Below are 27,717 nucleotides of genomic sequence, written 5' to 3'. Positions count from 1 at the left end.
CCAATTTTACTTTATATTTGTTGTTTAATTTTTAAAGTTCAATCCCCTCCCCCCTTTCCGGGTTCACTATTCTATAGAGACAATAAAATCCAAAATAAGAAATCACAATCAAAGAAATTATTCTTCTAAAGCAGATCTCACTCTGAGTATGGGACAAGGGACCACAACCAAGGAAAAGTAAATAAAAAGCCAGTGCTAGAATACAATGGACACAAAAAATATTTTCATAGTAAATACAGTTTTGAACTCTCAATGCTATTATGGTCACTCAGAAGAAAATATTTTAACTTTACCTTGATCCTGTTCAAACCCCCTGCGTAAGATGAGCTGTTTATATTATTTCTTAATCCATGTTTTGCTAGGCCAGTTCTAGGATCAATGCAAACAGGCAGGAGATGTTTCCCACGCTGCCAGGGCAGCTGTGCCAGCAGTACTTACAAGGAGAATGCATGTAATGGCGGCAGGAGGAGAGCGATGCCTGGGGCGGCGGCTGCGGCTGAGGCTGTGCCACGATGCCCGATCCGTACCCGTCTATCGCCAGCGACTGGCTGGGCCCAGCGCCCGCCTGGTGCCCGTAGAGCGTCGTGCGTGACGAAGAGCCAGGGCAGCACGGATCGAAAGCAGATGTTCCATGGAAAGCACCGCTTCCATGACTTCTGATACCACTGCTGCTTAAGTCTACTGGCAATGCCTGCTGCAGAAACAAACCATCTTTTTTCAAGCAACTCTTCAGACACTGAAAGCAAAGTTACGCTCAAATATCACTTTTAAAATAAATAAAAATAAATACTATCACAAGCAACTGGGATCCAAATTTTGAAGTTTTAAGGCTTGACTAAACCATTTTTTAAATATTGTTAACATTGCTTATTCCTAAATTCTTGAATCTGGTGAGAGACTAACGTCATTACAATAGATTCTGTGAAAAATAAACACCCCCCCCCACAACCAAACTAAAAACCCCAACAAAAACCCCTACAACAATAGATAAATAAGATTGAGAGTTCTGCATATTGTAATTTAAGTTACCACAGTACTGTTCTTTCTTATGACTGTATTGTTTTAAATCCGTGATTTAATTACTGAAAAGGTCTTAAAAACCAATGCTTTTAGAGGAGCAACTCTTTTATACTTCTTATATACAGAACATTAGACTTGATATTTTTCTTCCCTCAAAGCAGCTCAACAATTTGCATTGCAAAACTGCTATGATGGGCAGAATATTTCAAGGTAACTATGTTTGGTTTGCTGTGCAGATACTCATCTTGCAGCCATCAAGAGGTCAGCTGTCAATGGTTACTTGTAGGATTGTCTTCCCATAAAATTTCAGGGTTTTGTGTTCATACATATATTATAGTTCAATTTTTCCTTCTAGTTCCCTTCTATAATGTCTGATGCAGAGCAAGAGAGTAATTTATAATTCAGCATCCTATCCTATTCTCTCTTATCTGGAACAACTTGAAATCCCAAGTCACAAGGTGTGATGGTGAGTCACAAGGATTAAACATGCCTGCTCGTGGTAACTGGTGCCAGAACTGCTGCCTGCTCCACATGGGGCAGGCACGGGGGGAGGCCTTTCCACAGGGCAGCTGGAATCACTGAACGAAGGAGATAGCGGGACAGCTGGGTGAGGATTGTGGTGGTGGTGGTGGTGGTGCTGGAAGTGGTGGCCATGCTGCTGAAAGCAGCTTGTATGTGGGTGCCCCAATGCATGATGAGTCTGTGAAGGTCCTCCACAAGGAGAATGCTGGGGGCAGCACGATGGTAGCCTTGGCATGGCCGGAGGGCCAGTTTCCAGTGTCGAATTAGATGCAGCTCTTCTCATTTCATCTTGAAGAGAAAGAAAGTTAATATTGAAGTGAAAGAAACTAGTAAAGGTGTAAAGCAGCATCTTAAATAGAAAGAAACACCCTGTACCTCATGATTAAATATTTAACCAGTTGAAAACCAGATCTAGACTATAACAAAACAAACTAGATACAAAAACTAAGATTTAGCTATACCTGCCAAATGAACCACAACTGAATGGTTCAGGTGGAAGTACTCGTGGCAACCAGTGGAGGACATGAACTGACACTTGCCTTATTCCACAAATTTAACGCATGTCATCAGCAGGGAAAGGAGGGAAGATTGTTCCTGTGGTTAGTGTGCAGGGACCTCAAATTTCTGTGCAACTGTCATCCACTCAGGTTTATTGTCCCTCAACTCATTTGCAGACAGGGCAGCTTTGTTTCAGTGAGGTCATGAGTGCTCCCTGTATATACAGCTCTATACAGGTCTGTATAAATGTGCTCCCAGCAGGTGATCCAGAGCAGGAGATACACTCAAGGAATCTAGATACATCCTTCACTTCCTTACAACACACATTAAAAAAACATCTCTGTAACATACTGCAATGGGAGGCTTAATTACCAGTGAACTACATTCCACCGCCTCAAAAAGCAAGGATGTGGTTTGTTATATATAACCAAATCATTCCAACAGGCAAAAGCAGAGGGCTCCAGCAAATTTCCTGTATCTTTATGGAGAAATCAATTATTTTTTTCACATTCCTGTCCTTTCAGCTTATTACTGTTAGGTTCAGTACTAAAAGTTCACATGGCATTTGATTTAGAGAATGCTGATTAACTTCCTCTACCTCCTTTGTACTCAGAGGCAACACAACAGCTCAAAGTTCTTATTCTGTACCTCCAGCTGAAGTACCAGCAGTGCTGCCACTGGGGAGACTGGGAGTGGTCTCTGGTGCTGCAGAGGGCTGGCTGGTGGAGACGTTTGGAGCTGCATCAGAGGCCTGCTCTGAGGTAGACGTACTGGAGCTGGTAGTGGAAGCAGAACTCACAACCTGCGGCTCCACTCGAGCTGATGTGGTTGGCACAACTGTCGGCTCTAGTGAAATAGAAGAGCTTTCATGTTCTTAAAGCTTTAAAATCTGCTGAGTTTTTTTTTATTGTTGTTGCTGCTTTTGAACTATTTTACAAGACATTCTCAATTCTGGCCTTGCCAGAAGCTAAGAAAGAACACAAAAACCTGACAAGGCTTGTGTGTGGAAAGAAAATTTAAATTATTTTCTCTTTTTTTTTTTCCACATCTACTCAAATTTTAATAATTAACATAAAATCAATTCTCAATCAAATCTGACATTTAAGTTTTATTTACTGGATAATTATCCATATATATATTATCCTTAGAACTTTTTACTGCCTACAAAGAACAGAAAAACTTCTAGATCACTCACCAAGAACAGCATAACATCTGAACTAGCAGTACTACTTTACAAACTTCAATCATTCCAGACGCATAGTACTAAAGGCTTTAGCAAGATAAGCTTGGTTTCTAGTCTCAACACATGTTAAAAGCAGATTACCTTCTCTTAAAGGTAGATACCTGTTCATATTACACAGTGCAAAGCTAACAGTGAGCAATATATCCTGGAAATCCAAAATACTTGATGTGTCTTGTCCTTTACCAAATAATCATAAACAAGTTAAAATTTAAAACTATATTTGGTGGCATAATTAAAATTTAGTTTTGAAAAAGACTTTAAGTTCGAAATGTCTCTTAAGTAATGACCAAGAATATGAGATACCATCAAGGGAAAATTATCAGAAACCACTCAGGTTTTTTTAGTAAAAACGTCTGCATGGAAATCAGGGGGGAAAAAAGGCATCAAAAAACTTCAAATACTTCCCTTACACAAAGTCTCAAAATAAAATATGAGTAGCTTTCAAGATTTCTCTCTATATCTAGTAGGAGTATCAGCAACTCAGCGAGCAAAAGAATAAATATATCTTCTCTTGCAAGTCTTCCAACTCATCATATTAAAAAAACATGACCTGATACCTACATTTAAATTCCTCTCACTTTTAATGTGGCATTCCAATATACTAATTTTATTTATTTTAAGGACATTTTGGGAGACACATATTAATGTTTAAATTCAGAAAACAAGAGCAACTTTGTATAGCCTACAATGAGAAGTGATCAGCCAGTCCCCAGGTCAGTGGCCACACTGAGTTCCCTCAGGCCAAGGTACCCCACCAGCCTGAGACTTTCACCACCAGCCCTACAGACACTTCTGATTCTCCCCTGCCCAAACCAGTGAAAAACAGAGGGCTTGGTCCATCTCAAATTACTAGCTAAGAGAAACTGCATTTCTTAACACACTGCACAGACATGAACCCAGGAAGACAGATGGAGATAGGATCCTTATGCTCAGGGAAGTAGCCAGCCAAGTTTTAAGACCAGTATCTTTGATGAAGTAAGTGAAGTTGGGATAAACTGCACAGCTGCCTTATAACAGTATTAATTCAGAAGTCTGATCATTTTACACTAATTCACGCGTGAAATTTGATGCTTAAACCCCAAAATAATATTCCCTAAATCCTGGAAGATTCATCTTAGACATTTCCTCTAGGAGGCGGGAGAAACAGCTAGTCTTTAACACACACATTACAGAAGTGAATTTTAAAAATAACTTGGTTTCTGAATATAAGACTAAATTCTATAATATGAATTTTAAGACTAAATTAAAGCAATAGAAACCTACACCCCACCCCTTCAACAGTAGAGCTGTTGGGTAAGAGCAGTTCACAGTAAATACATAAAGAAAATAATCTGTACATCAACTCATCCTCTTCCTTAAAAGCCATTAACCAACCAAAACTATTCTCAAGCCTTTACAACTCTCCAACCCACCCCAAAAATCAAGACAACTTGAAGAATAAGATACTGCAACATACTAAGCTTGCAATGCACTCAGGGACAGAACCATAACAGGACAAAACTTCTGCTCACATTACAAATAACATGCACCAAAGAAATCCCCCAAACCACCACCATCTACAAATATAAATGTGCAAAATGTACATGAGCTTCAGTTTTTCCTTCTCTCAATTTTTTGATAATACCTGGAAGTTGCTCTTATGATTTTCAGCAGGAATAGACTTACTAAGTGTCAGTAGTTTTAATGTTAGGAACCAATGAAAGGTTACAGCTTCAGAAACGTAACACATTTTACTAGTTTAGGGTTGGGCTTTTTTCTTTTTTTGAAAGTTATTTTTACTTCAAGGCCTGAAAGAACAGTCACTATTCCAAAGCATAGGCAATGATAGACTTTCCTTTTATAGTGCTGTATTGAAGTAAGGGCATATTTTTCAAGAAGTAGTTCCAACCTGTTCTGTAATTTCTGCCTGGTGAGTCAGCCCTCAGACACACACCCAAGGCAGCTTTGGAAGAAAAACTGTATCTTTAGATCTAAAAAACCCACTGAAAATAGCTAAACTTTTAATTTTGAAAGGAAAGGCACAAGAGGATTTTCTGACAGGCTTGGAAATCAGACATCTTCATAGAAGGGTACCTTATATCTGATGCAATTAACTCCAGTGCCCTTACACTGCCCATCCTGCTCCTGAAGAGATTTCTCTGACAATGCAACTTACCATCTTCATCCACGGTGAGGTCCACGACTTCAGCTGCGTTCTGCCTCAGGGGCTGAATGACTGTGGAGATCCTGCTTCGGGATCGCTGCTCCGGAGGCCGGGCAGCGTGGGAACTGGAGCTCTGGCCCCAGTGTGATCTCGAGTGTCCAAGAGCAGAACGAGACCTTAACAGAAGGTAACACACCTTAGCTACTGGCCCACATCTTGCCATTATTAATTTCCTCTCTGCATGTTTGACAAGCTACTGGGAGTTTTTTTATTATTAGAAAAGCATTTTGTTACATTGAGATACCCTGTGACTCCACTTTCACTAAATGCACTTATGAACACTTTTGCAGCCTTTAGCAGAGAACGTAACAGCAAATGCCCAGCACCGAAAGTTTAAAGATCTTTAAACCATGTCCCATGTGCAAACAGCTACCTTAAAAAAAAAAAATTCACTGTGAAATCCCACAACCAAGCCAAGCAGCAACTATAGCTGAAGTTGTTCTAGCTTTGTAAACAGTAAATGAAGAGTCTCCAAATCCTATACTACTCCTATGCAGTCTGGAACAGCAGGTCTATAAATGATGACAGGACTACAAAGACAAAATCTGTAAACATTATGTACTTTTGCACATTAACTTGCGACAGAGTACTTTCAGAGGATAATTTCTATACTTCAAATTCCTAAAATGTCTTGACAGTACAAAATCTCTTGACTTCTCACTAATATTTTGCTTCCCCTCTTTGGAGAACAAACATAGCTTTTTGTGATACTCTAACTAAAATGAAATGTGGCTTGAGGAGATCCTAAGCCTGTAACCACACCTAAGGAAGGGATGGTTTTATCTCTATATTATAACACTTAGCACCCATTCTGTTCAATTTAGCCATACAAACCCAAACATTCAAGACAATGATCTCTGGAGTGTATATCCTCTTTGGAGGATACAGTCTTTAATTAAGGGAACAATATTTTTACAGTATTGTATTTATCATTTCACTCTCAAAAAACTTTGACTTTCCAGTATTTACATAAATCAAGTGGCTCTTATTTTCCAATTTGGAAAAACAATGTACTCAGACTTCAGAAATTTAGAAGGGGAAAATGTGAAGAAAAAGGAATGACTTCACTAAAAACAAACAAAACCCACTGCACAAATCACCATGGAGCTACTGCTGTTTTGGCTGTAGCATTGCAGAAGGTGAGGGAAGAAAGAATTAATTTTTTCAAGTCTTAAGGCTATTACAGAAAACATGTCTTATTGATGCTAGGAATATACAAAGCTATTTATTTTTTAAAAGCATTTGGCTTTAGATAACTTCAAATTCAAACCTTTCTTCAAGGAACTCCACTTGGATTCTGTAAAATCTGAAAACATGGAACAAAACCTCCAGATATTCATGGAAGAACAGGAAAGCACATACAGCAGCAGCTTCAAAAAAGTAGGCTGCTTTCCTGAGAAATGCTCAGCTAATCCCTAGATAGTCAACTCAGCCTACACATGCTCTCTCTAGGATCTCACTGCATAGCTTTGCTTCCCCCAAATTCTGCACATCAATCACACTAATAGAGCCACCTCAACAACTCCAGATTAGCCGAATTCTCTAGCTTTGGCAAAGCTGTGCTTTGGGGTTTTTGTCCTTACTTTGTTTGGGGGTTTAGGATTGGGGGTTTTTGTTACTGTTCGGGTTTTGTTTTGGTTTTTTTAATCAAAAATGCATACTGTGCATTCTGGTTAGAACTCCAGTGACTTTACCTTATGGGCTTTTAATGGCACAAAGCATTGGAACAAACCTGGAGACAAGCAACACTTTATTATTACAAAGAAATGCAAATCTCACCTGTAGTTTTCACCAACAGTGACAATCTCCACTTCACTATCTGTTGAGGTAACATTTATTTCTTCGTTAGCAGTGACTTGGGGAGTGGAGGACGCTTCAATCACCACAACATCTTCATCGATACTTCCTGATGAGGAAAAAGGAAGAAGAAAGTTTATATACTCCCTTTATCTCAGGAACTGTCACTAAAAGAGACTGTTTTTCATAGACTTAAAATATATGTAGGCAGAGGATTCCATGGTGTGTGTCAAAACCTTAGGTGCAACTGTCAAATACATGACCTAATTATTAAAAGAAGCAATTCTGCTGTAAATACTGAAGCAAAATGAAGTAAGGAGACAGAAGACTGAGTGTGGGGTAGGTATGCAAGCTTGCATTGCAAGCATTGAAAGCAATTACAGTGAATTTTATTATCTGTAACACCAAGAAAATCCAGTCATTTAATATAAAAATACAAAACATTTCCAAGCTAGCAAAGCAGTAGTGGTGTGTTATCACTAATAGCTTTTTTTAAAGTGTTTTTATAGGTATCAATCTCAAGCTAAGCATTGACAACAGAAGAAAAATTAGGCACCAACTAGTTTATACCAACAACAAAATTAATCCCCTGGTGTTTATAAACGTCTTTGTATCTAGATATCTTGTGGCATTCACAATCTGTACTAGACAGAGAAAGATAAAATTAAACTAAGAATGATAAAAAACCTCAACAAAAACCCTACAGAAGAGACAAGTTTTCATAGGAAACAACTTCCACTTCAGGAAGAATGGTTAGAGTTCCAGCCTAACAAGCAGACACATGAAATACTGCTCTAGAGCTGCAACATTGGCAGTGACAAGTCTGAGCTACCTACAATTCTTAAACTGAGCTATGGATTAGTCACTGAGCACAAAAGAACTTCCTAAAAAAAATGAGCTGTATAGCTTAGAAATTGCAAACTACCATTTTGGGTTTTGCAAATTGCTTCAAGGAGTGCTTCAAGAATTTGGTCTCATTCAAGTCAATACTTCCATCCTGTATGGACCGACTATTCTCATCTGCTTTACCCAATTACATGGTGGGAGAAATTATCCTTTTTTATTTTTATCAGTTTTTATGCTCTGAAAAAAACCCCAAACTGCATTACCTATTTTCCAATGGCCTTTGTTTCTGACCATATTTATCCCAGAAAGATTGCTGACTGAAGATGTAAAGAGTGATGCTTCCAAATAGTGGTATGCAAAAAAACTCCAGCAACTGGAAGTAGTGTGGAACAAAATTAATTCTCAGAACTTGCATGGAAATTTTGGGGAAAACTGAAAATACTGCAATGTCTAAAAAACATCATCACATTCCAAAATTGAAAATATTGAAAGGCCAATTACTCAGAGTGAAAAGCAGCAGCTAAATCCATCATCACATCCAGAAGAATGTAAACATTGTGCCTATCATGGGCAAACAAGCAACAGCTTCCTTACACAAAACTATCTTAGCTACTCTCAGACAAAACCACCCAGCCAAGCAGCTGGGGAAAGGTCACTAAGAAAAATCCACAACTTGTCCTTCTATCTTCCAAACCTGCACTTCTCTGAAATATAGTCCACACGTCCTCAGGCTCAGTATTTACTGAAATTTATGACATATGCGAAAGTAGAAAGATTTAGGCTTAAATATGATTTTGTTACTTGAGAAAACAAACAAGTTCTCCTTGAGAACAGAATCATCTGCCATGTGGATCTATACTGAAATTCACAGTGTGCATCTCCTCGGAAATTCTGACACAAACTTAGCTCATGAAAACCAGAGGGAATTCTTAACTGAATATCTACACAATTCAGATACCTTTCTCAAGGTTTGAAAGCTCATTTTACTCAATCCCTTTTTTTTTTAAGCACACCTTTAGTTCAGATGTGATTTTACTGACTATGCAAATCAGACTGTAGAAAACATCAGGACTGGTACTGAATGAACAGGTCTTACAACTTCCAAAATAACAAAGAAAATCTTTAGGAAAACAGTAGAAGTTGCTCCAAGTAGAATATAGCATAGACATGGTTCAGACATATCCAATTTCCTACTGTTCATGCTTCTAAAAACACCTTCCCAAGTCAAAAGCACAAACTGATGAGGTTTTCACCCCATGAAGTACTTTCCTATACAAAGAACCAATGCTTTCTTCAAAATAAAGCATAAAAACAACAACTCTAAACTACATAAGTATTTCTTCAATTGTTTTATATAGTCCAACATGATAAGGTATAATTTACTTTTCTCTTTTAGCACATACCAGTCACTGACCAGTCATCTTCTGTTTGTAAAGAACTTTAAGCAAAATTTAAAGCATTAATACCTTCCTGATCAATGTATCATTCAAATGACTGAAGCTGTAAGAAGCCACCTAAATCTGTATAATGACAGTGTTAACTATACTAACCCTGCAGTTCTTGAAGGGTTACCTCCCATCAAGAAGAGGAGTCTGGACTGTTGACGGCAAAAGAGTTACGCAGATGTAAGAGACGTATTTTGTACTACTTTCAGAATAATACCTATGGCTACAAAACAAACAGAAAATCATCCTCCTGCAGGCATACGTTATTTCTCTCTGTCATCTTCTGAATCACAGAACACAGTAAGCAAATTATAATCTAGCTATTTGTGAGTAAATTAGCCTTTGGGCCACCACTGACTCAGTCTGCATTTTAAGTGAGCTACTTAAAAACAAAACTTCTCCTGAAAATAACAGCAAGAACTTCATTAATTTCCACAGAATTTGGGGTGTTTTTTCCCTTCTCAGAGCCACAAATAATATTTTGTAGTGCATGCAAGACACCAAATTTCAGCTTGCAAGTTTTGCATCTCCCATTCAGAGCTTTCAATAACCATTAGTAATTAAGTTTTGTATGTGACTAATAATCAAAAATGATCAGTAACTTCTTTATGTAAGTTCTCTCCCCTCTTTTAAAAGCCTGTTTTATGATGGAAACTGAATGCTCAGCTGCCCTAGGGGAAGGGATAAACTGCACATGCTTGAATCCAAATCTGAACATGTCTGAAACTATAATCCTCCCTTAAAAATATAAACATACTCTCCTCCAGGCCTTACCTCACAAATACAGTAAATCTGTCATAATAAAGTACTTTATTAAGCAGAATATAACTTTTATAATGAAATAAATACAATACTGGACTCTTAAGTCCAATATTTAGATCAGTAAATGACAGATTTTTCCCTAGAAAGTTGTAAGATTACTTCACAACAGCAATTGCTACGTGCCACTGACGGACCAACTTGCTGAGAAGCAAGCTTTAGAATCAAATACTTTAATAATCAAGAAGTTGTAAGCAAGAGACTAAGCTTTGCACAGTATAGCATGTATAATATATATAATTATACTACTATTTAACTCTAAAAGACCATGGCATAACTCCATGATTAATCAATCATCACCACAAGTACTCCTCCAAGGGCATAAATAACACTGGTATAATAGCCAAACTTATGTTTGGCTGACTGTTGTCATTCCCACAGGGTATTTTCACATCTGTTTTTGCAATTAACATGGAGTTTAACTAGTCTGAATATTACATGGAAGATATTAAAAGCATTTTACTATACACAATTTCAAATGAGACAGTCTGATCAAGTCTTAAGCGAAACCAGAAGAGATTTAAAATAAGTAGTCAAGTTCCAGTGACAGAGATGACTTATTTTGAGTTCCACGCTTTCACTGGATCAGACCAAGAGCCCACCCAGGCACATGTTCTCTCTACCAACTGCAGCAGGTAAAACTATGTAGTCAGAGCAGAAAATTCAGGCTACAAATTTTAACTAAAAGCTCTCACACCACCCAGCACCCACAACAATGTCACAGACGTCAGAGCACACTTTCTTGTCCAGTCATTGCTCATGGACAGCTGTGAATAACTGTGTTGAATCCCTTTTTGAACTTGGGACTATGCACCTCTACAGCCACTTACACTCATGAATTAAAGATAATGACTTGGATAGTAATTCAGCTTGAAACAAATAAAATAATATCCTGCTGGTATTACTGAGTACTGTCTTCTTTACTTCTCAAATGTCTTGAACTAGGTATGGCTGGAGCCCCTGCTCTGACTCCGTTAACACTGTTAGCATAACACCACTGTATGAGGAGCCATCCTCTGTGACTGAGCAGGTCACGTATTTGTTGGCTTTGCCCTCATTCTCAAGCTCTGAAGGTCCTGTGAACCAAGCAGACAGAACAAACACATTTGCCCTTTCCCTCCCTAGATGTCTCAAGATTCCTGGGTGCCAGGACGATCACTCCCTTCCCCTGATGGCCTTGAACGTTCCAGGCAGGCAGCCAAGCAGGTGTTGTTGACAACCCTGCCACAGCACAGGGGAGCCGGACAGCACCCAGAGCACTGGCCAGAAAATCCAGCAGTTACAAGCCCGAAGTGGGAACCTGGACCAGAAATGTGACCTCAACCCCTCACTGGTGGCAAGGGACACCTCTGTCATCATCTGCTTCCTCTGAGGACTGAGTGAGTAACTCATGTTCTTTTATATGGTTTTTGAGTCTAGATTATGATTCTTATATTGAAAAATCAAACCACACATGAAGATTTGACCTGATCTGCAGAACGTCCAGGTAATTAGAAATTTTAACTTAAGTGGTAGTATAAATTTTGTATTATGGTACTTACAGATTGTATTACATTGATTCTGCTTATAGAAATCCTGTGCCATTCTACTCAAAATTATAATATTCTGCTAAGAAAAGAAAGACTTAATTGTAACTATGATTCAGTGCTGTCAACATTCTGGCAAAAATCTGCCTGTTCCCTTAGGGTTGGGTGATGACAGTTTTTCTGTACCTGAGACCACTTGGAATATATGTTCCAATAGCTGGGCATGATGGGAAAAAATTTTCCAAAGCACACAAACTGCTTAGGAGTCTGCATCCTGGTGGAAAAGACAGTCAACCACAGTTTAGGGGATTTTGTCCAACTATGAGCCATGATAATTCAAACCTGTACCAACTGTTCTTAACCTTGCACTAAAATCAGTCCTATGGGCAATGCCACAACAAGCCACTACTACAAGTACCATCTTTTCAGCAAAGAAAGCTGCAGCAGGGAAGTGCCAAAGTGAATTCCACACTAACTTCTATTACTGTAGCTATTTAAAGCCCCAATTCACAGCAGATGAATACAGCAACACTGATTAATGGCCACTGCTCACAAAGCCAGGTGCTTCTTTCCTCACCACTTCTCAGTTCTTCTCCAGTAAGCAGCACGGTAAACAGGATACTTATACGCTTCCTTATCCACTAATGCTGTTGAGATAAAAGCTTGAAATGAGCTGTATCAGTTCCTGTGAGAAAAGGACTGCATGCTGTAGTTTGTATGAGGGATTAAATAGCTGAAAAATAATCAACTCTTAACAACAGGCAGCTCATTTCCACTTAATACCCGTTAATCTTAAACCTGTTAAAATAATCTGAGCATAAAGCGGTATATGCTTAAACATTTTCACCAGCCTCTGGCTTGTAAAATATTCAATGTCTACATTCAATATTTTTTTGGGAGACAGACAACAAATGTTAGAGAATCAAGAGGACAGTAGTGAATAAACACTGTCTTATCATTCTAAGCAGCTTTGAACAAAATTTGGAGCAGTTTCTCATCAGCATTACAGTCTAAGACAAGAAAAACCTGTCTAGTATTAGTTGTTCAAAAATATAAAATAACATGTCAGACCCTGAAGGAATCTTAAGTTATTGGGTGAACAATTTGAACAATTTATGACAATGCAAAACTCTACACAGCTTTTTTTTTCTAACAACACTCTGCCATTTTCCAGAATTCTGCTTTATTGCCAAATCAGAGTATGTAAGGTCAAAAACTTGTGCCAGTTCTAGCTTTTGCTAGATTTCCCTCCCCAGACTGCCTCCAAAAGGCAGCCCCAACCCTTTAGATCCAAGATGAAAATCAAATACCTGTAGAAGCAGAACATTTGCATCACAACATAAGAGATCCAACAACAGTAAAAGCTGAATTTTGCCATGTTTCATAAGCAAAGTCAAAGGAGGATTATTTCTGTTGGTGTGTACACAGGGTTAGAGAAAAGCTTCTGCACTACCTAAACAAAACACAGAATCAAAATTCATGTCTCCCAGCAAAAATGTGGATGCTTGCTGTCATTTTAACTGCAAGCCCAGTATTGCTATTGAAACCAACTGATCAGCATTGCAAATAGAATCTACACCCCCATAAGCACCTGCACCTTCAGCTGTAAGGATCAGCTACACACAGCTGTTTTTACACTTATGCCTCCAACTCCTGTCTCCCCTGAATGAGCTTCAGCTGCCCATCCCAGAAGTAATGAGAACAATGCCTTCTATGGCACACAGTTATTAAAACAAGTGTCATCCAGTCCCCGGTGTCAGGACGTACTTGTTCACGCACTCGCTCTAGAAGTACAGAGTTTCACCAGAAGAATAGCTAAAGCCCTAACAGAAAAGGAGGAAAAGCCCCATATAGTGCTATTCAGTTTTTTGGTAAAGGTTTTGTTAAACAAACAACCACCCCTTTCACATCTCCATTCATAAGATTTTTCCAATTAGCCAAGTTAATTTTATTAATTATAAGAACATACTTACTAAATACTTCTTTGGGTAAAATGGTCTGTTACTTTAATTTCTTGCAACAATCAAAAAGAAATGTTTTCCAGAATAGTCTACACTAATTAGATTTACTGTTTCTTTAAATGCACTGTATCTTTAGATAAACATCAACATTCAAAGCAAAGAAATATTTTCTGCCATATCCTTAATACAAATTGCTATTCGCTAGGCTACAAAACTAATCACATCACTTTGAAGCTTGCTTATTAAAAAATCAGTTATTACCACATCTTTTTTAACTGTGTTTTCTTTTCCAATTACTATTATTCTTCTCCTCCTTTCCTAAGTCTGTTCTCTAGTACTTTTACATGTATGCCCCAGGCTTCATGTTCTTAGCAGAAGATATTGTCCTTCAGCACACTCTAATTTCAACAGACATGTGCCAATGTAGAGCAAAGAAATTTTCCCTAACATGAACAAGCTCCTACGGCGTGACTATCAATACAAGCCTTTCGTCATATAGAAACCCAGTCGTGCTTGCTCACTATACAGACAAGTAGCATTGCTGTTTTTCCAGCTGGCCCCATTTCTGTCCTAATTAACTCAATAACCAGAAATGTCTTATATAACAGCACAAAGCTACAGAAAATGTTAATCACATTTTTATCTTGCTAAAAATAGGACACTTTCACAGAGGATGTCTGCTCAACTTCCCATTATATCTGCAATGTAAACAAAATGCTTAAAAAACTTTACATCAATACATATTTCCACTGGAAAAACCCCCACAGTATTCACACACATTAAGCCAGAATCGCTTTTCAGCTCCCTGCAAGCACTGGTCCTGAAGTACAGGCATGACAGGACACAATCTTTAAAGCGAACCTTCTTTCAGTTACAACTCATGTCAGTATTTTAATCTAAAATTAACTGGTGCAGAACTAATTGATTTTTTTCATTCATGACAAGAAAACAAACAATTTCATTAATTGTGCTTTTTAAGCAGTATAAAAATTAAGCCATTGGGCTTTTCCACATTTGTGTGGAAGGAGAGTTGTTAATGATCCTACATCATTTTACAGTTACACGAAACTCCACCCTGCCTGAAAATTGTAAGAAACCATCAACTTGGAAACAAAGGTGTTAAGACAGTAGTTTCTCAAATTGGTGTTTCATGTAAATGTATGCATATCCCCACACATCTATTATTTACAAATCATATTCTTCAATATGCTTAAACATGCATGTCAAATGTAATTTTTTTAGGCCTAATTAATTTCTATTCCCACAAATATGCATCAAGATAATTAACACTGTGAAATAATTCCTGTTTCAGAGTTATATATGCCCAGCCCTAGCATTGCATAAGTAAGACTTCTGCATTACAGATTTTACTTCTTGGATTTAAACATCACACAAATTATTTCCTGCTACAACAAATAACAAGCAATAATCTAGACTTTAGTAGTACTCTGGTTCTGTTCAAGCATAAATCTTGCCCTAACATGAACATTCACACTTTTTTTTTTTAACCTGTCCTTGTATTTTCAGTCACATTTTCTTAGAGGAATGATCAACAGCCTGAGATATGGTTTTGCTTATTAAAACATATTTGTCACTAGATAAAACACATGGTTGCACAGATTAACACCATGCTGTGTTCTATGTACTTTCCCATGCTCTCTAAAAAGCTGAACTAGAACAGAATGCACAACTACTTTCACTTGGCAAATTTAACATGAAAGGAAATCCAAAAAAATTCATCAATTAACAAAAACCCACAACAAACAAACCAGGAAAAAACACACAAAACAAACCAAACCAAACTAATACATCCTCCAAAGTCTTCCTCCAAACATTCAAGCATTCAGATACCGTGACAAGACATATTAGAGAAATAACTGTGTAGACCAACTGCATTGCACTGAGTTTATCTAGGTAAAACATTCGGCATACATATTTTCTCTTATTATCTCAGTACTAAAGCTACCTTCAACTGACTTATATTTCAGGCTCTTAATAACAATGGACTTTTTTTTCTTTATATTTTTTCTAAATTGTGAAGTGCAGTTAAATATTAGCAGATATTTCTACATTCTGAAATTAGAATTATTACCACAATCAGTTCAAAGCTAAAATTTTTAATACAATTCTACAGCTAAAAAAATAAAAATGGATCAACTCAGCATGCGACTAATCAGACTGAGCAATCTTCCACTATGTTCTTTAGAAACCATTAACTTTTACATTCAAGATTTTAGATTTGCTATAATTCTGCTGTAAGATGTGAATGTACTTTTCCCAAGAATTTATGTTGTACTATTTGTAGTATTAATTTCAACAAACTGCTCCAAAGAACTTATAAAAAAGCCTATTGTATACGATGAAAGACAACTAATACAAAATACCTCAGGAATTCAGTTTTACCTGAAGGAACAGCTGTGCTATTCTGGTGGTTTTCACCAGGGGACACAAACAAGTCTTCCTCCCCTTCAGTAGATGAACTGGAAGAAGATTCAGTACTGAGATCATTCTCACTGGAGCTGCTAGAACTGGGGAGTAAAGCATACTTTCTTCGAGCTAACACTTCCCGCTTTTTCCTCTGCATTAAAATTCGTTCTTTTTGGTTCTGTGTCCGCTGTGATGAACCTGTTTTCACAACTCTCTTCCTATATGGAAGTCTTCTTAAAGAACTATTGTGAAAACAGGGCCTTTTCATCAATAACCCGGGTACAGAGTCTGCCTCAGTCCGAGGCCACTTGTGTGACCTTGCACTGTGAGTTCTACTTGGAGTATTCAACACTGCCTGAGAGTGTCTCACAGGAGCATCTTTTTCTTCATCAGATGTTACTGTGTCAGAGTCTCCAAAATGCAAGCTAGAGGAAGGTGAAGAGATACAGTCACTAAAAGAAGAATCATTGTCTTCACTCTGTGTTTCTAGATGCTGTCTCAATCCCAAGACTCCTTTATTTTCTTTATCAGGACAGTTTTGAGTGTATGAAGGACCAGCCTGCTGGCTCTTGCGTTTTTTTCGCACCACAATACCTTTTTCTTGGTCTGTATGGTTGCCATTCATGTCCTTTTGTTTTTGAGAATCACCACACAAGTGAGAGAACTCATTCCCTACTTTACTGGCAATCATCTCAACTTCTGCAGTGAAGCTTTTGGCTGCCCCAATAGGCTCAGGGTTCAAGAGGATCCCCTTCAGACTCTCCTGTCTCTTTGGTGCATCAGAAGGAACTTCACTCTTCATATCCGCTTTTAGAGTATAAACTATATTACATTCAGGAGTCCATTTAGACATGGAAAGATTTAAGAAAGGCCTAGAAAACAAAACAGATAAGCATCAAGAAAAGAAGCATTAGATTTTTCAAAAGCAAAGCTGAAATAAGAGAAAACCCATTTACTGCTAGGACTAATCCCCCAGTGGAAATAGCAAAACGACAGTAACTGAAATACTATTTCAAAATACTAAGAATACTGCTTGGCAATGTAATTTTTTATGAAGACAGAACTCCTATAATTTGCACTGAAGGGAAGTTCTTATGGTCAGTGAAAACAGTATCACTTTCACAAAGCAAATATTGGTGTATGTCACCCGCAAAACAGATGATGTCTGCTTTACTGATACTTAAGTACGGCAGTTACAGGCTACTGCTTATAGAAGTTAGCTGAATTTTGGCTAAATAGCTCTCATAGCCATCAACGAAAATGCATGCTTAAATAAGACCTGTATCTTCCCCTGCAGCAGAACACCTACAGTAAATACTTCAACACAATACATGGTGTTGTATGGTGTCAATTGAACTATAAAAAAGTCAGTTGCTTAGAACGCATGGTTCTTTTCTGACATGAAGAGGAATGAAACATGAGAGATTCTGAAGGGTTATTATTTTGGGGCAAAGTAATAAAAATCCATTTATTACCTTGAGTCTCTTAAAAGCCACCACACATTAGCAGTACAGTGTACCAAGCTATTTTCAGTCCATGTACTTTTGACTCTTACCCTATGACAGAAACTGAGTATATAATACTCAGTAATATGTTCCCTTACCAGTCAGTACCAGCCAGGTTCCCCTCCCTGACAAAATACACAGCTTCCAATGTACAACATTACCCTCAAAAAAAAAACCTTTGTACTGGAAAACACAGAAAACAGTAACCTCAGTAATAGATCCATGTTCAATCTGCTTCATCTGACATCTCTGCCTTTGGTTTAAATTCCCAAAAGGGAGTGATGAAACAATTTGGTTACAATTGTGAAAACAATTGAAATACTCATTACTGTAACTAATATCAGGGGGTTTTATGCCTCAGCTGAATAAGCTATAGCAGATACTTGACAGCTTACAGCAAGTTGTGCTGAACTACCAAAAGGCTGTTTAAGAAAACATGTGCAACAATGCCCTAAGTGGAACAAGGCAGCCTAAGCAGCACAGCTGGAATATGCATGAAGTCACAAAAATCATCTGAGCTATCTAGAAACAGCACCAACAGCCACTCAGAGGCATCCTGACAGACCTGGGAGATTGGTCTGCATGAACCTCCTGAAGTTCTACAAGGCCAAGTGCAAAGTCCTGCACCTGGGCTGGGGCAATCCCAAGCACAAATATAGGCTGGGCAGAGAGATGAGTGAGAGCAGCTCTCAGGAGAAGGACTTAAGAGGGCGTTAATGGATGAAAAGCATTACATGACCTGACACTGTGTTTGCAGCCCAGAAAATCAATCATATCCTGGATTGGCTCAAAAGAAGCATGGCCAGCAGGTCAAGGGATGGGATTGTCCCTCTATTCCACCTGAACTAACGTGTCCAGTTCTGGGGCTCCCAGCCTAAGAAGAATGTGGAGCTGCTGAAGCAAAACCACAGGAGGGCCATGAAGATGCTCCGAGAGGTGGAGCATCTGTCCTATGAAGACAGACAGAGAGCTGGGGTTGTTCAGCCTGGAGAAGAAAAGGCTCCAAGGAGACATTACAGCATCTTCCAGTACCTAAAGGGGCTTCAAGAGAGCTGGAGAGGGACTTTGACAACGGCATGTAATGACAAGACAAGGGAGAATGGCTTCAAATCAAAAGAGGGCAGGTTTAGATTAGGTATGAGGAAGGAATTCTTCCCTGTGAGAGTGGTGAAACACTGGAACAGGTTGCCCAGAGAAGCTGTGGATGCCCATCCCTGGAGGAGTTCAAGGATAAGGTGGATGGATTCACGGGAAAGTTGGGCTTTAAGCAACGTGGCCTAGTGGAAGGCATCCTTGTCCATGGCAGGGAAGCTGGCAATAGATGACTTATAAGTTTCCTTCCAACCCACACTATTGTGTGATGATTCTATGATCTGTGGCAGGTTAAGCAGCCCTATCTATTCAGGTCCAGAAGCCTCTGTCTGAATGTCAAAACTCTCCAAAATGCTAATGCATTCTTACATGCAGTGCTAATACTTAACGCTCGCATTTATTTTGTCATAGAACATATAAATACAAGATCAAGACTACAGAACAGATTTAATTAAGAATTTTTTAGACTGTTTCACAAACTGATGCTTTCAGGAGCAGTTGTGAGCTAGCTGTTCCTAACAGACCCTAAATAATTATGTATTTCAGTCTGAAGTGGGTATAAACCGTTGCATCCTCCCAGGCAGCCTGTGTTCTCTTCATAGCCATAAGCAACTAACAAGTACTACACTTCATGTGATGCAATTTGGAATAAAAAGTTTGAAAAAGGCATATATGCTGCAGAACTAACATCTAAAGAAGCCATAAGGTCACAGGATCTGTCTGGAGATTAAGAATCTTTTGGATCCTAGAACCCCAGCTGAAAAGCCCTATTTGAATGTTCTCACTGGAAATCCTAGAAACATTTATAACAATTACTGTTAAATACGAGGCCTGTGATAAGAAAGTGTTGCTGTTCTCTATTGGAATTACAGCAGACAGGCATGTCTCACACCAAAGTCAAAAGCTGTATTCATGCAAGTTGGAATAAACCTCCTCTTGCCAGTACAGACAATTGGTTCTTACTTCATCAAAGTACAACTTTTCTTTATAGCAGTAAGTTTTAGTGGAATGCACTATATAAGTGCATAAACAGAAGGCTACCCTTTTCTTTAGGGCTGAAAAAAAGAAGTTGCAAAACTGGAAAAAAACTTAGAACAAACATTAGGAGCGCAAAGAGTCTACATAGCAAAAAAAGACTACTAAAGCTGTGGAGTTCTGCTGTCTACCCTTCTCAGCTCCAGCTCCTACACAGCCCTCACTGGGCTCATCCACACCCTCACACACATGCACCATCTTTCTCTGAAAACATTAAGACCAAGACTTCCATTTTATCAAATTTCCAGTAAGGACAGGAATACAGCATTCAAACCTTCTACAAGCACACAGAGAACAAGCAGTACATAGTCCTTTTTCTGATCCTCTCAAGGTCACTTTTTAGCTCTGTTATTTATGCACCACTGTTTTACAGAAATGTAACACAGTCTTGTCAATCTTCACCCCACTCGAAAAGCAACCTAGACCCTCCACAGTAACCCTTTATTTCATCACAAGTTTTTTTTGAAAATCCATAAAATATTTCAATTTGGGGGGAAAAATATTATTTTATTCAGAAAGCTTAATGTCTTTGAACACAGTCATAACTTGCCAGCATATACTACATATCCAGCCTACACAAAACTGTTTCCCATCCTTTTAATATGATAACTTCAGAATCAAAGAGAATTGGCCCCTTAATTTTTTTAAGAAACAAAAATCTGAACATTTTCTTATTCTTTTGCACAGAAGGCAAAATTTAAGAGGAACTACAAAAATATTATGCAAATAATTAAGACATTAGAATGAGATCATCTGCTGTTAAAACACTTAGAAGATCCTACAATATCTACTTCTAATTAAACGTAGTCCTCAGAACCTTTTTCAAAAAGCAGCAAGATGAAGTAAGCTCAATCAGCATTAGTGTTCCTTTTTCCTAATCGAAGCATTTGCCTATTGACTTAGTTCCCCATGTTTCCTTCCAAAGTTTTGATTTACTATCTTCTTTTAACCCATTAGGACTCAATGAAAAGCTGTTAAGACAGCTACCTGAAAACTGTAAATAGTTATTCTAAGTTCCCCTCTCAGGTGTATGACTATTTAGAATCCTGAAGTACACGTGACTTGCATCCATTCTTCTCACCACTTAAAACCATTGATATTAATCATTCCGAGACATACAACAGGGCAAGAAAATTCATGCAAACTGGGAAGTCCCTGGAAATAGGTAAGTAAAAACAACCTTATAGAGACCTTTACAGCACATTTATGATCGCATATCAAAGCAGAACACATTTGAGTTAGGAGATGGAGCAAAGGATTTTGTCTTTAATAATTAATTTCTTTATAAGCAATCAAACAGTATGTAGCATTAAAGCACTATAAAGCAGTTAAATGCTTCATTATACAACATATAACTCAGTTTTTTGGTATAAACTTGGCTGACGAATACATGTGACCCAATATATCATTACCTTGAAAGTGTATTTTCAGCTGCATTCTGAAATATAGTCAACTCCCTTCGCCACCTAGAAAAAACCTCCTTGCATTTGTCGTCCCCTTGTTCAGTCCTAATTCTTGTTTTCTTTGCATATGGTCACTGAACTCCCAACAAACTTCTAAAACGAATTCCCTTCCCTGATATGCAGCTTGTATCACATATCACTTTTAACATTACTTTTACTCTGACAAGCTAATACTGGTACTGTTAGATTCATGAGAAAACCTTTCTTTCATCTCATTAAAAAGATGTATTCTTATTCTTTCAGCAAGGCTTTTCCATTAGATGTATCAAGAAACAGGAAAATGAAAAAGGTTATAAAATTCATACAATGCCTTCAGCGAAGTGAAAAAACCTAAGTACTGCTACTGTCCAATCTCAAGGGCAGGCAGCCAAGCAAGATCGATTCCTGCATGGCCCTGGCACACTGGAGGCTTACAGAAGACTTAGGAGCCACTTCAGAAGTTGCACCCCCAACTCAATCCCATGGAGATCAAATCTCAGTGCTATCATGCCCTGCTGCTTCAACAAAATAAGGAACTCACTGAGCAGTTTGCAAAAAAAACCCCCAATCATTTTCCTAAAAGAGGCAGTCCTGCCTTATTAATTTCATTTCTATCAAGCAGGACAACCTGTATGCCTGTACAATGCAGAATAAGTGACAAGAAGAAAAACATCTAATACTCAGTTCCACTATCAGGAGAACAAGTGCAATCAGGTTTCAAAACTTTATTGTGTTCTTCTTCACTTTTGCTTGTTCTTCACTTTTTATCCTTCATTACAAAAAGTGGGCTCTTTTAAAGCTTGTTTTAATGACTAAATTTTAGCATCCTATATATTGGTCTTCTAATCTTTGACAGAAAATAAAGCAACTGATAAGTTAAAGATCTACACATTTTATAAAACAGCAACAATCAGAAGGTAATCTGAAATTCTATAGTGTTTGCACTGACATTACGTATCTTTATTCACAGGACAATATGAAATACCACTGCAAAGAACTCTCAATTTCCCTTCTGTGCTTTAATGCAGCCATGGTGATGACTCCATTTTCAATGACAAAATTACTCGAGAATTCTCCAAGCAGAATACTTATCTTCTGCCCTACAGACAGGTACAGTATTTCAGAATAACAGGCATAGTATGAGTTACTAACTGCATGATAATGTTCTAGAAACAGGTTCTTGCTTACAGGCTCCCAAAGCCAGACCACTATGTCCACTCCAGACAGAAGGGTTTGTCTGTGCTTTGCAGAGGTGCTACTGCTACATGAGCCACAGCAATGCAGGGAGGCTTACCCATCCCTTGCAGGGAATTCTAGGAACCATCATTGGCTTGGAAAGTCTACTCTTGAAGTGAGACGACGTTATTTCAAATACAGTACTACCCTTACTAAACTTTGCAAAGCCATCTCAAAATCAGATGACAGTAACTGTACTGTCAAGTACTGTAATGAACAGTATCCAACCTCTGGACCAGCAAAGTCTCCTTAATTTTATCCCCAAAAATAATTCTTCTGGGACCTTCAAGGTTTGCTTCCAGATGCCTAAGTCAAGTCAGTGCCTTACAGCAATTATCTTGTAACAGAAATGTCAGGCCCCCTATAGGACAGCTACAGAATGCCTCTGTTGTGCCACGTTGCCATTCACCTCTGAGACTCAACAGCACTGTACTCCTAGGGAGAGACTACTGAAGTGTCTGTCTGACCTCTTCCAAGAGAATCCAGCACACGACAGCTACAAACAGAAGAGCTCTTCTGCAGGACAGGATCTATGGCCTGGCTCCAGTTGGAACGGACAAAATGCATGGAGCACGTGCAGCTGGAGGCACCTCATGTTAGATGGTGAGCTAAGAGCCATTTTGAAGAGCCCTCTGAGCACAGGTGAGCTGTCCTGCACAGAGCCCTCCCAGCACAGGTGAGCTGTCCCACTGAGTCAGTCCAAGGCCACAAGGCTCCCAAGGAAATCCCAGCCTCAATCAAGCATTACCATGCACACACCCACCTAAACCTGCCTGCCTTTGCATGATGGATGCAAGCAGGTGTATCTGACAAACATGGTGCTCACAAACACATTCTTCAGTCTAGACACTTCTTTGCTCTGTCCTAGGCTCAAATCAGTTAGCCACATTAACACTATGTAAATCATGGGTTTAAGATACTAAGCATTATGATTTGGCAATCAGGAATGTTTTTGCTTCAGTGAACTCCAAGAGAAACATAACAGCAACGAACTTGGGAATAAAAAGCTGTAGCTTTATAAAAGAATGACAAAATGCAATTTTTTATTGGAACTTAAGATCTTAACTAGGAATTTTGCTTCCTGAGACAGCTAGGGAAGTTCTGAGTTACACGGCCACCAAAAATTATTTTAAAAATTGTTTCTTAGTCCGCCTGGCATTTTTGACTTTTGAGGTATGTGTAACTCTTCTTGATGTAGTGTCATTTTGCAAACACTTCTTGATAAGCTTTGAGGAGCAAAGTGAAATATGATCTTTGCCACAACTGCTAGTAACAATCTTTCAAGTGAGAATTGTAAAATTGACCATTAGGACAGTTTTATGCTGTTCTTCAGAACACCTATGAGAAAGTAGGGGATTTTATTGATACTAAGTTGAGTAGATCTGCCAGCTTCAGAGGAAAGGACACTGCAGCAGACTTCTTCACTCTGCACCCAGTAGAGCCAAAGGTAAACATTTTACTTAACAGCAGTCAAATATTAGGACTAAAGTGTATTGGGAAAAAAAAAGACAGAAGCTAATAGCCCTTACTGGCCTCTTGCTAGTAAAGCCATGAACCAGCCTTCTCAGATTTCACTTGGTAAACACTTAATAAGGAAGACATCATTTTAATTTAGAGCAATTCCTTTTCCAAATAGCATAAACTATATAAAACAGCAAAATAATCCTGTTTTATCACCAGATCTGTAGTGATTTGGCTGTTTGCATGTCAATATGGTTGAAAAGAGAGTTATAAATGTGCATATTGAGCATGGGATACATGTACAATGTAAGGATAGGATAATTACTCTAAGTTGTAGTCTCCTAAGTTTTGTCAGTGTAGCAGCTTCCAAAGTTTACAGTGCTCTTATAAGAAACACAAAATGGTATCCACAGCTGAAGTCTTTAACTAGTGAACTTCCTTCGAGGTTAAGTACAGATTAGTGTTTTTCTTGGGGGGGCTCAGGTCAGGCCTAGCAGAGAACCCTAATGGGGCAGAAGGAAAAAAAAAGAAAATGTTTCTTTCACCAACCCAAAATTTTGCTCACAACTCACTTAAAGGAGTTGCACATAGGAAGGTTTGAGGAACTCTTTATACAACATCTGCCTACTGCAAATCCATACCCCTGTACTATCCCCATTGTTTACACATTAATGATATCATCCTATTCCCCATCCCATCATCACTCCCCCCTCAATTTCTCTCTTTATTCAACTGCTTGACATCTAAGCCTCTATAATTCATCTGTTATGGAAGAGGGCACTATCACCTCTATCTTCTCAAAACAATGTCCTCACCATTAGAAGAAATATAAACAACTGAATGAAAGATTGTACATCTTGGGAAAAAAAGCCAGCAACTGCTGTCAGCTAAATGTTACTGCAACACAGCCACCTCCAGCGAAAATCAACTGCTATAACTGATCTGGTTATGTAGGTCAACAAAGTTACTAATTCAAAGATAAAGTGAGTCACAGTCATGTTAACATACACTCTTAATACACTTTACAAAAGCCAATGCTTCACAAAAGACATATTTCTGAAAGGTCAGAATGTTCTCATCCATATTTTGAAAGAACGTGCAAAATATGCATGAATACTATGAGCTGTTGTTCACCCTCAAGCTCCCAATACCAGATACAAACACAGCTGTAGCTGTCAGGGCTTCAACCATCAATAAAAACCACCAGATTTTTAAATATGTGAGACCTCAAGAATTTTAAAAGAGGAAGCTTGGTGGCTTATACACTATTATGTAATTAAAGTGAAACACAAAATGTTCTTACAGCCTTTCCCACCTAATGAATTCCATAGGTGATTCTATACTGTGGATGAGTGCACAAGACAGGTGACCAGATGTTCACTCTATCAAATGAGCCAAGATCACTTCTTTGCCTATCAATCCTTGCACGTCAGAAATAATCATCCTGTCTAACAAGGTTTGTTTCTGTTCCCTCCCTGCCCCAAGACAGTCCTTTTATCCAAAAAAAGTAAGTGCAAAAACACTTAAATTGCTCTGACAACAAGAACTATGGATTTGTGAACAAGAAAAAGTAATTTCTGGTTTTAAGAGGGCAAAGCATTCTAACTACTTAAATATTAGTTTTCCTGAAAAAGGTTTTTACTAAGTATACAGCATTAATATACCTTTGGAATTTTCTAAAAGTTACAACAAAGACAATGTAAGACTTTATTCTGCACCTGAAAACCTAGGTTTCCTTTAATAGTTTATAATACAAATACCATGACAAACCCAGATCTACACAATGAGCAGTCAATTCTTATCTTTTTGGTCAAATCTTTGTTTCTGAAATAACTGCACTAGAATCAAATGATTCTAATTATAGCAAACTCTTACCTCCAGCATTATGTCCTCTCCTGGAGAAGTACTTGGGTATCAGGAATTAAGGGTCTTGTTTAATCAGCTAAAACAACCAGGCCTTGCTTATGATTTAATAAAGTCAGTTCAAGCCATGGAAGAGCTTACTCAAACAACATGAAAATTCCATGAATGCATGCTCAGCCCTAATCACAGAAACACAGACACTTAAAAAAGTACAGACCCTTGACACCTGCCCATTGCAACAGTGACAAGCCTCTGAAGATCCTGGCCTACATTTCTGAAAGAACGCTACTTCCTTGTTTATCAGGCAAAAAACACCTAAAAATGGTGATTTTTTTTTTTTTTTTTAACATGGGTTAAGAGAACACTAACTTCGCAAACAAAACAAATGACGTCATAACAAACCCTATTACGCACAGAAATAGAAACTCATTTCCCTAAGGGGAAAATTTGTGACAAATTTGTGACAAAACCCCAGAGAGTGCTGCGGCTGCCCGCAGTGAAGACACTGCTTTGTGCGTCAATGAGGCGCTGAATAAAAAAGGAAAAATACATTCTGCGTGAAGTTCCCACCCGCCGCACAGCCCCGCCGGTCACCGCTGCCGTCAGGGCGCAGGGCGGGGGAAGAGGGGGAGCCCCCGCCCGCCCCCGGGCCCACCCGCGGGGTCCCCGCCGCCCCCCGTACCTGAGACAGCGAGGCCGCGGGGGAAGGGGCGGGTGCCGCCGGCGCCCTGCGCAGGGCCGAGGGGTAGAGGCGGCCCCGGTGAGCGCCGCAATGACCCCGCGGCGCTGCCCGGCGCGGCTCGAGAGGCCGCAGGGTCCTCGCTGTGCCGGTGCGGCCGCTGCCCCCGGTCCGGTCCCGGTGCGGCCGCTGCGCCGGGCGGGCCCCGCTCTGTTGTGGCGCAGCCCCCGCCGCTCCCTGCCCAGCGCAGCGCGACAGTCGGCGCTGCTTTACAGCCGCCCGCAAAGCGCAGCCGCGCCAGCGCGCGCCCCGCCTCCCGCCGCGCCCCCTGCCGGGCGGCGGCGCAGCCACAGCGCGGACTCATGGCGGGGCTGGTCGGGGTCGGGGCGGGCTCCTGAGGGAACCGGACGGGGTCGGGGCGGGATGGGCTCGCAGGCGGCAAGGTTCTGCCTGCGTTCGCTGCTGCTGTATTTATGCGGTCGTGTGTAAATATCTAAAGCGGGGGTGCCAGCGGATGGACCAGGCTCTGCTCGGTGGTGCCGAGCAATAGGACACAAGGCAGAAACTGATGCACAGAAAGTTCCCCCCGAACTGAGAAACAGCTTCTTCACTGTGCAGTGGGCGAGCACTGGAACAGGCTGCCCAGGTATCCGAGAAATGGATGCAGTCTTGTGCCGTGTCCTCTGAGATGACCCGGCTTGGGCAGGGAGGTCGGAGCAGAGGGGGACCCTCTGTGGTCCCCTCCAACCTGACCCTGTGATGTCCCCTGCTAGGAGCTGGCTGAAAGCATGCGGGTTTTGCCCAGCGCTGTCTCTTCCCTTCATACTGCAGTGTCTCACGGCTGCCTGTCCTGGAGCCAGTGACAGGTGCGGCTGCGAAGAAAGGCCGACAAATCCCAACTCCCCGTCCAGCTCTTTAGAAACAGGAATTTATTTGCCTTTACTGCACGATGCAGTCGCTGACTCGGGATGAGGTGAGCCTTCCCCCTCTACATTACTGATGTCCACACACACTGGGGACCTGTCCCGTACAGTGGCTGTGTGTCACACGGACAGCACAGCAAACTCCTCAGCTTTGGGGAGGCTCTCATATAGCAG

General features: G+C 39.7%; 1 protein-coding gene and 1 long non-coding RNA gene across 6 annotated transcripts in view; one reads left to right on the top strand and one right to left on the bottom strand.

Annotated features, from left to right (window-relative positions):
* The window catches only part of RNF111 (ring finger protein 111), a 43,440-nt gene extending 16,609 nt beyond the window's left edge, over positions 1-26,831 (bottom strand). For 2 of the 5 annotated variants that reach the window (XM_048317674.1, XM_048317676.1), the window contains exons 1-6: positions 16,284-17,179; positions 7,266-7,392; positions 5,439-5,602; positions 2,689-2,886; positions 1,511-1,830; positions 439-694 (exon numbers count right to left, since the gene is read on the bottom strand). In XM_048317674.1, the coding sequence (XP_048173631.1) occupies positions 439-694; positions 1,511-1,830; positions 2,689-2,886; positions 5,439-5,602; positions 7,266-7,392; positions 16,284-17,160 (1,942 nt within the window). In that variant the 5' untranslated portion in view covers positions 17,161-17,179. Of the gene's footprint in view, positions 1-438; positions 695-1,510; positions 1,831-2,688; positions 2,887-5,438; positions 5,603-7,265; positions 7,393-16,283; positions 17,180-26,623 lie in introns of those variants that run through there. The other 3 variants (XM_048317671.1, XM_048317675.1, XM_048317677.1) reach the window with 2 other exon arrangements.
* Positions 11,524-26,560, top strand: LOC125332600. The gene is made up of 3 exons (XR_007206558.1): positions 11,524-11,772; positions 22,352-22,491; positions 23,057-26,560. It is a non-coding gene; the product is annotated as an uncharacterized LOC125332600 (long non-coding RNA).
* Positions 26,832-27,717: the final 886 nt, after the last annotated feature.

Source organism: Corvus hawaiiensis, chromosome 13 (genome assembly GCF_020740725.1).
Source record: "Corvus hawaiiensis isolate bCorHaw1 chromosome 13, bCorHaw1.pri.cur, whole genome shotgun sequence".
Taxonomy (NCBI): domain Eukaryota; kingdom Metazoa; phylum Chordata; class Aves; order Passeriformes; family Corvidae; genus Corvus; species Corvus hawaiiensis.
The sequence above is the reverse complement of the archived record's forward strand: the minus strand, read 5'-3'. Positions and strand labels throughout refer to the sequence as shown.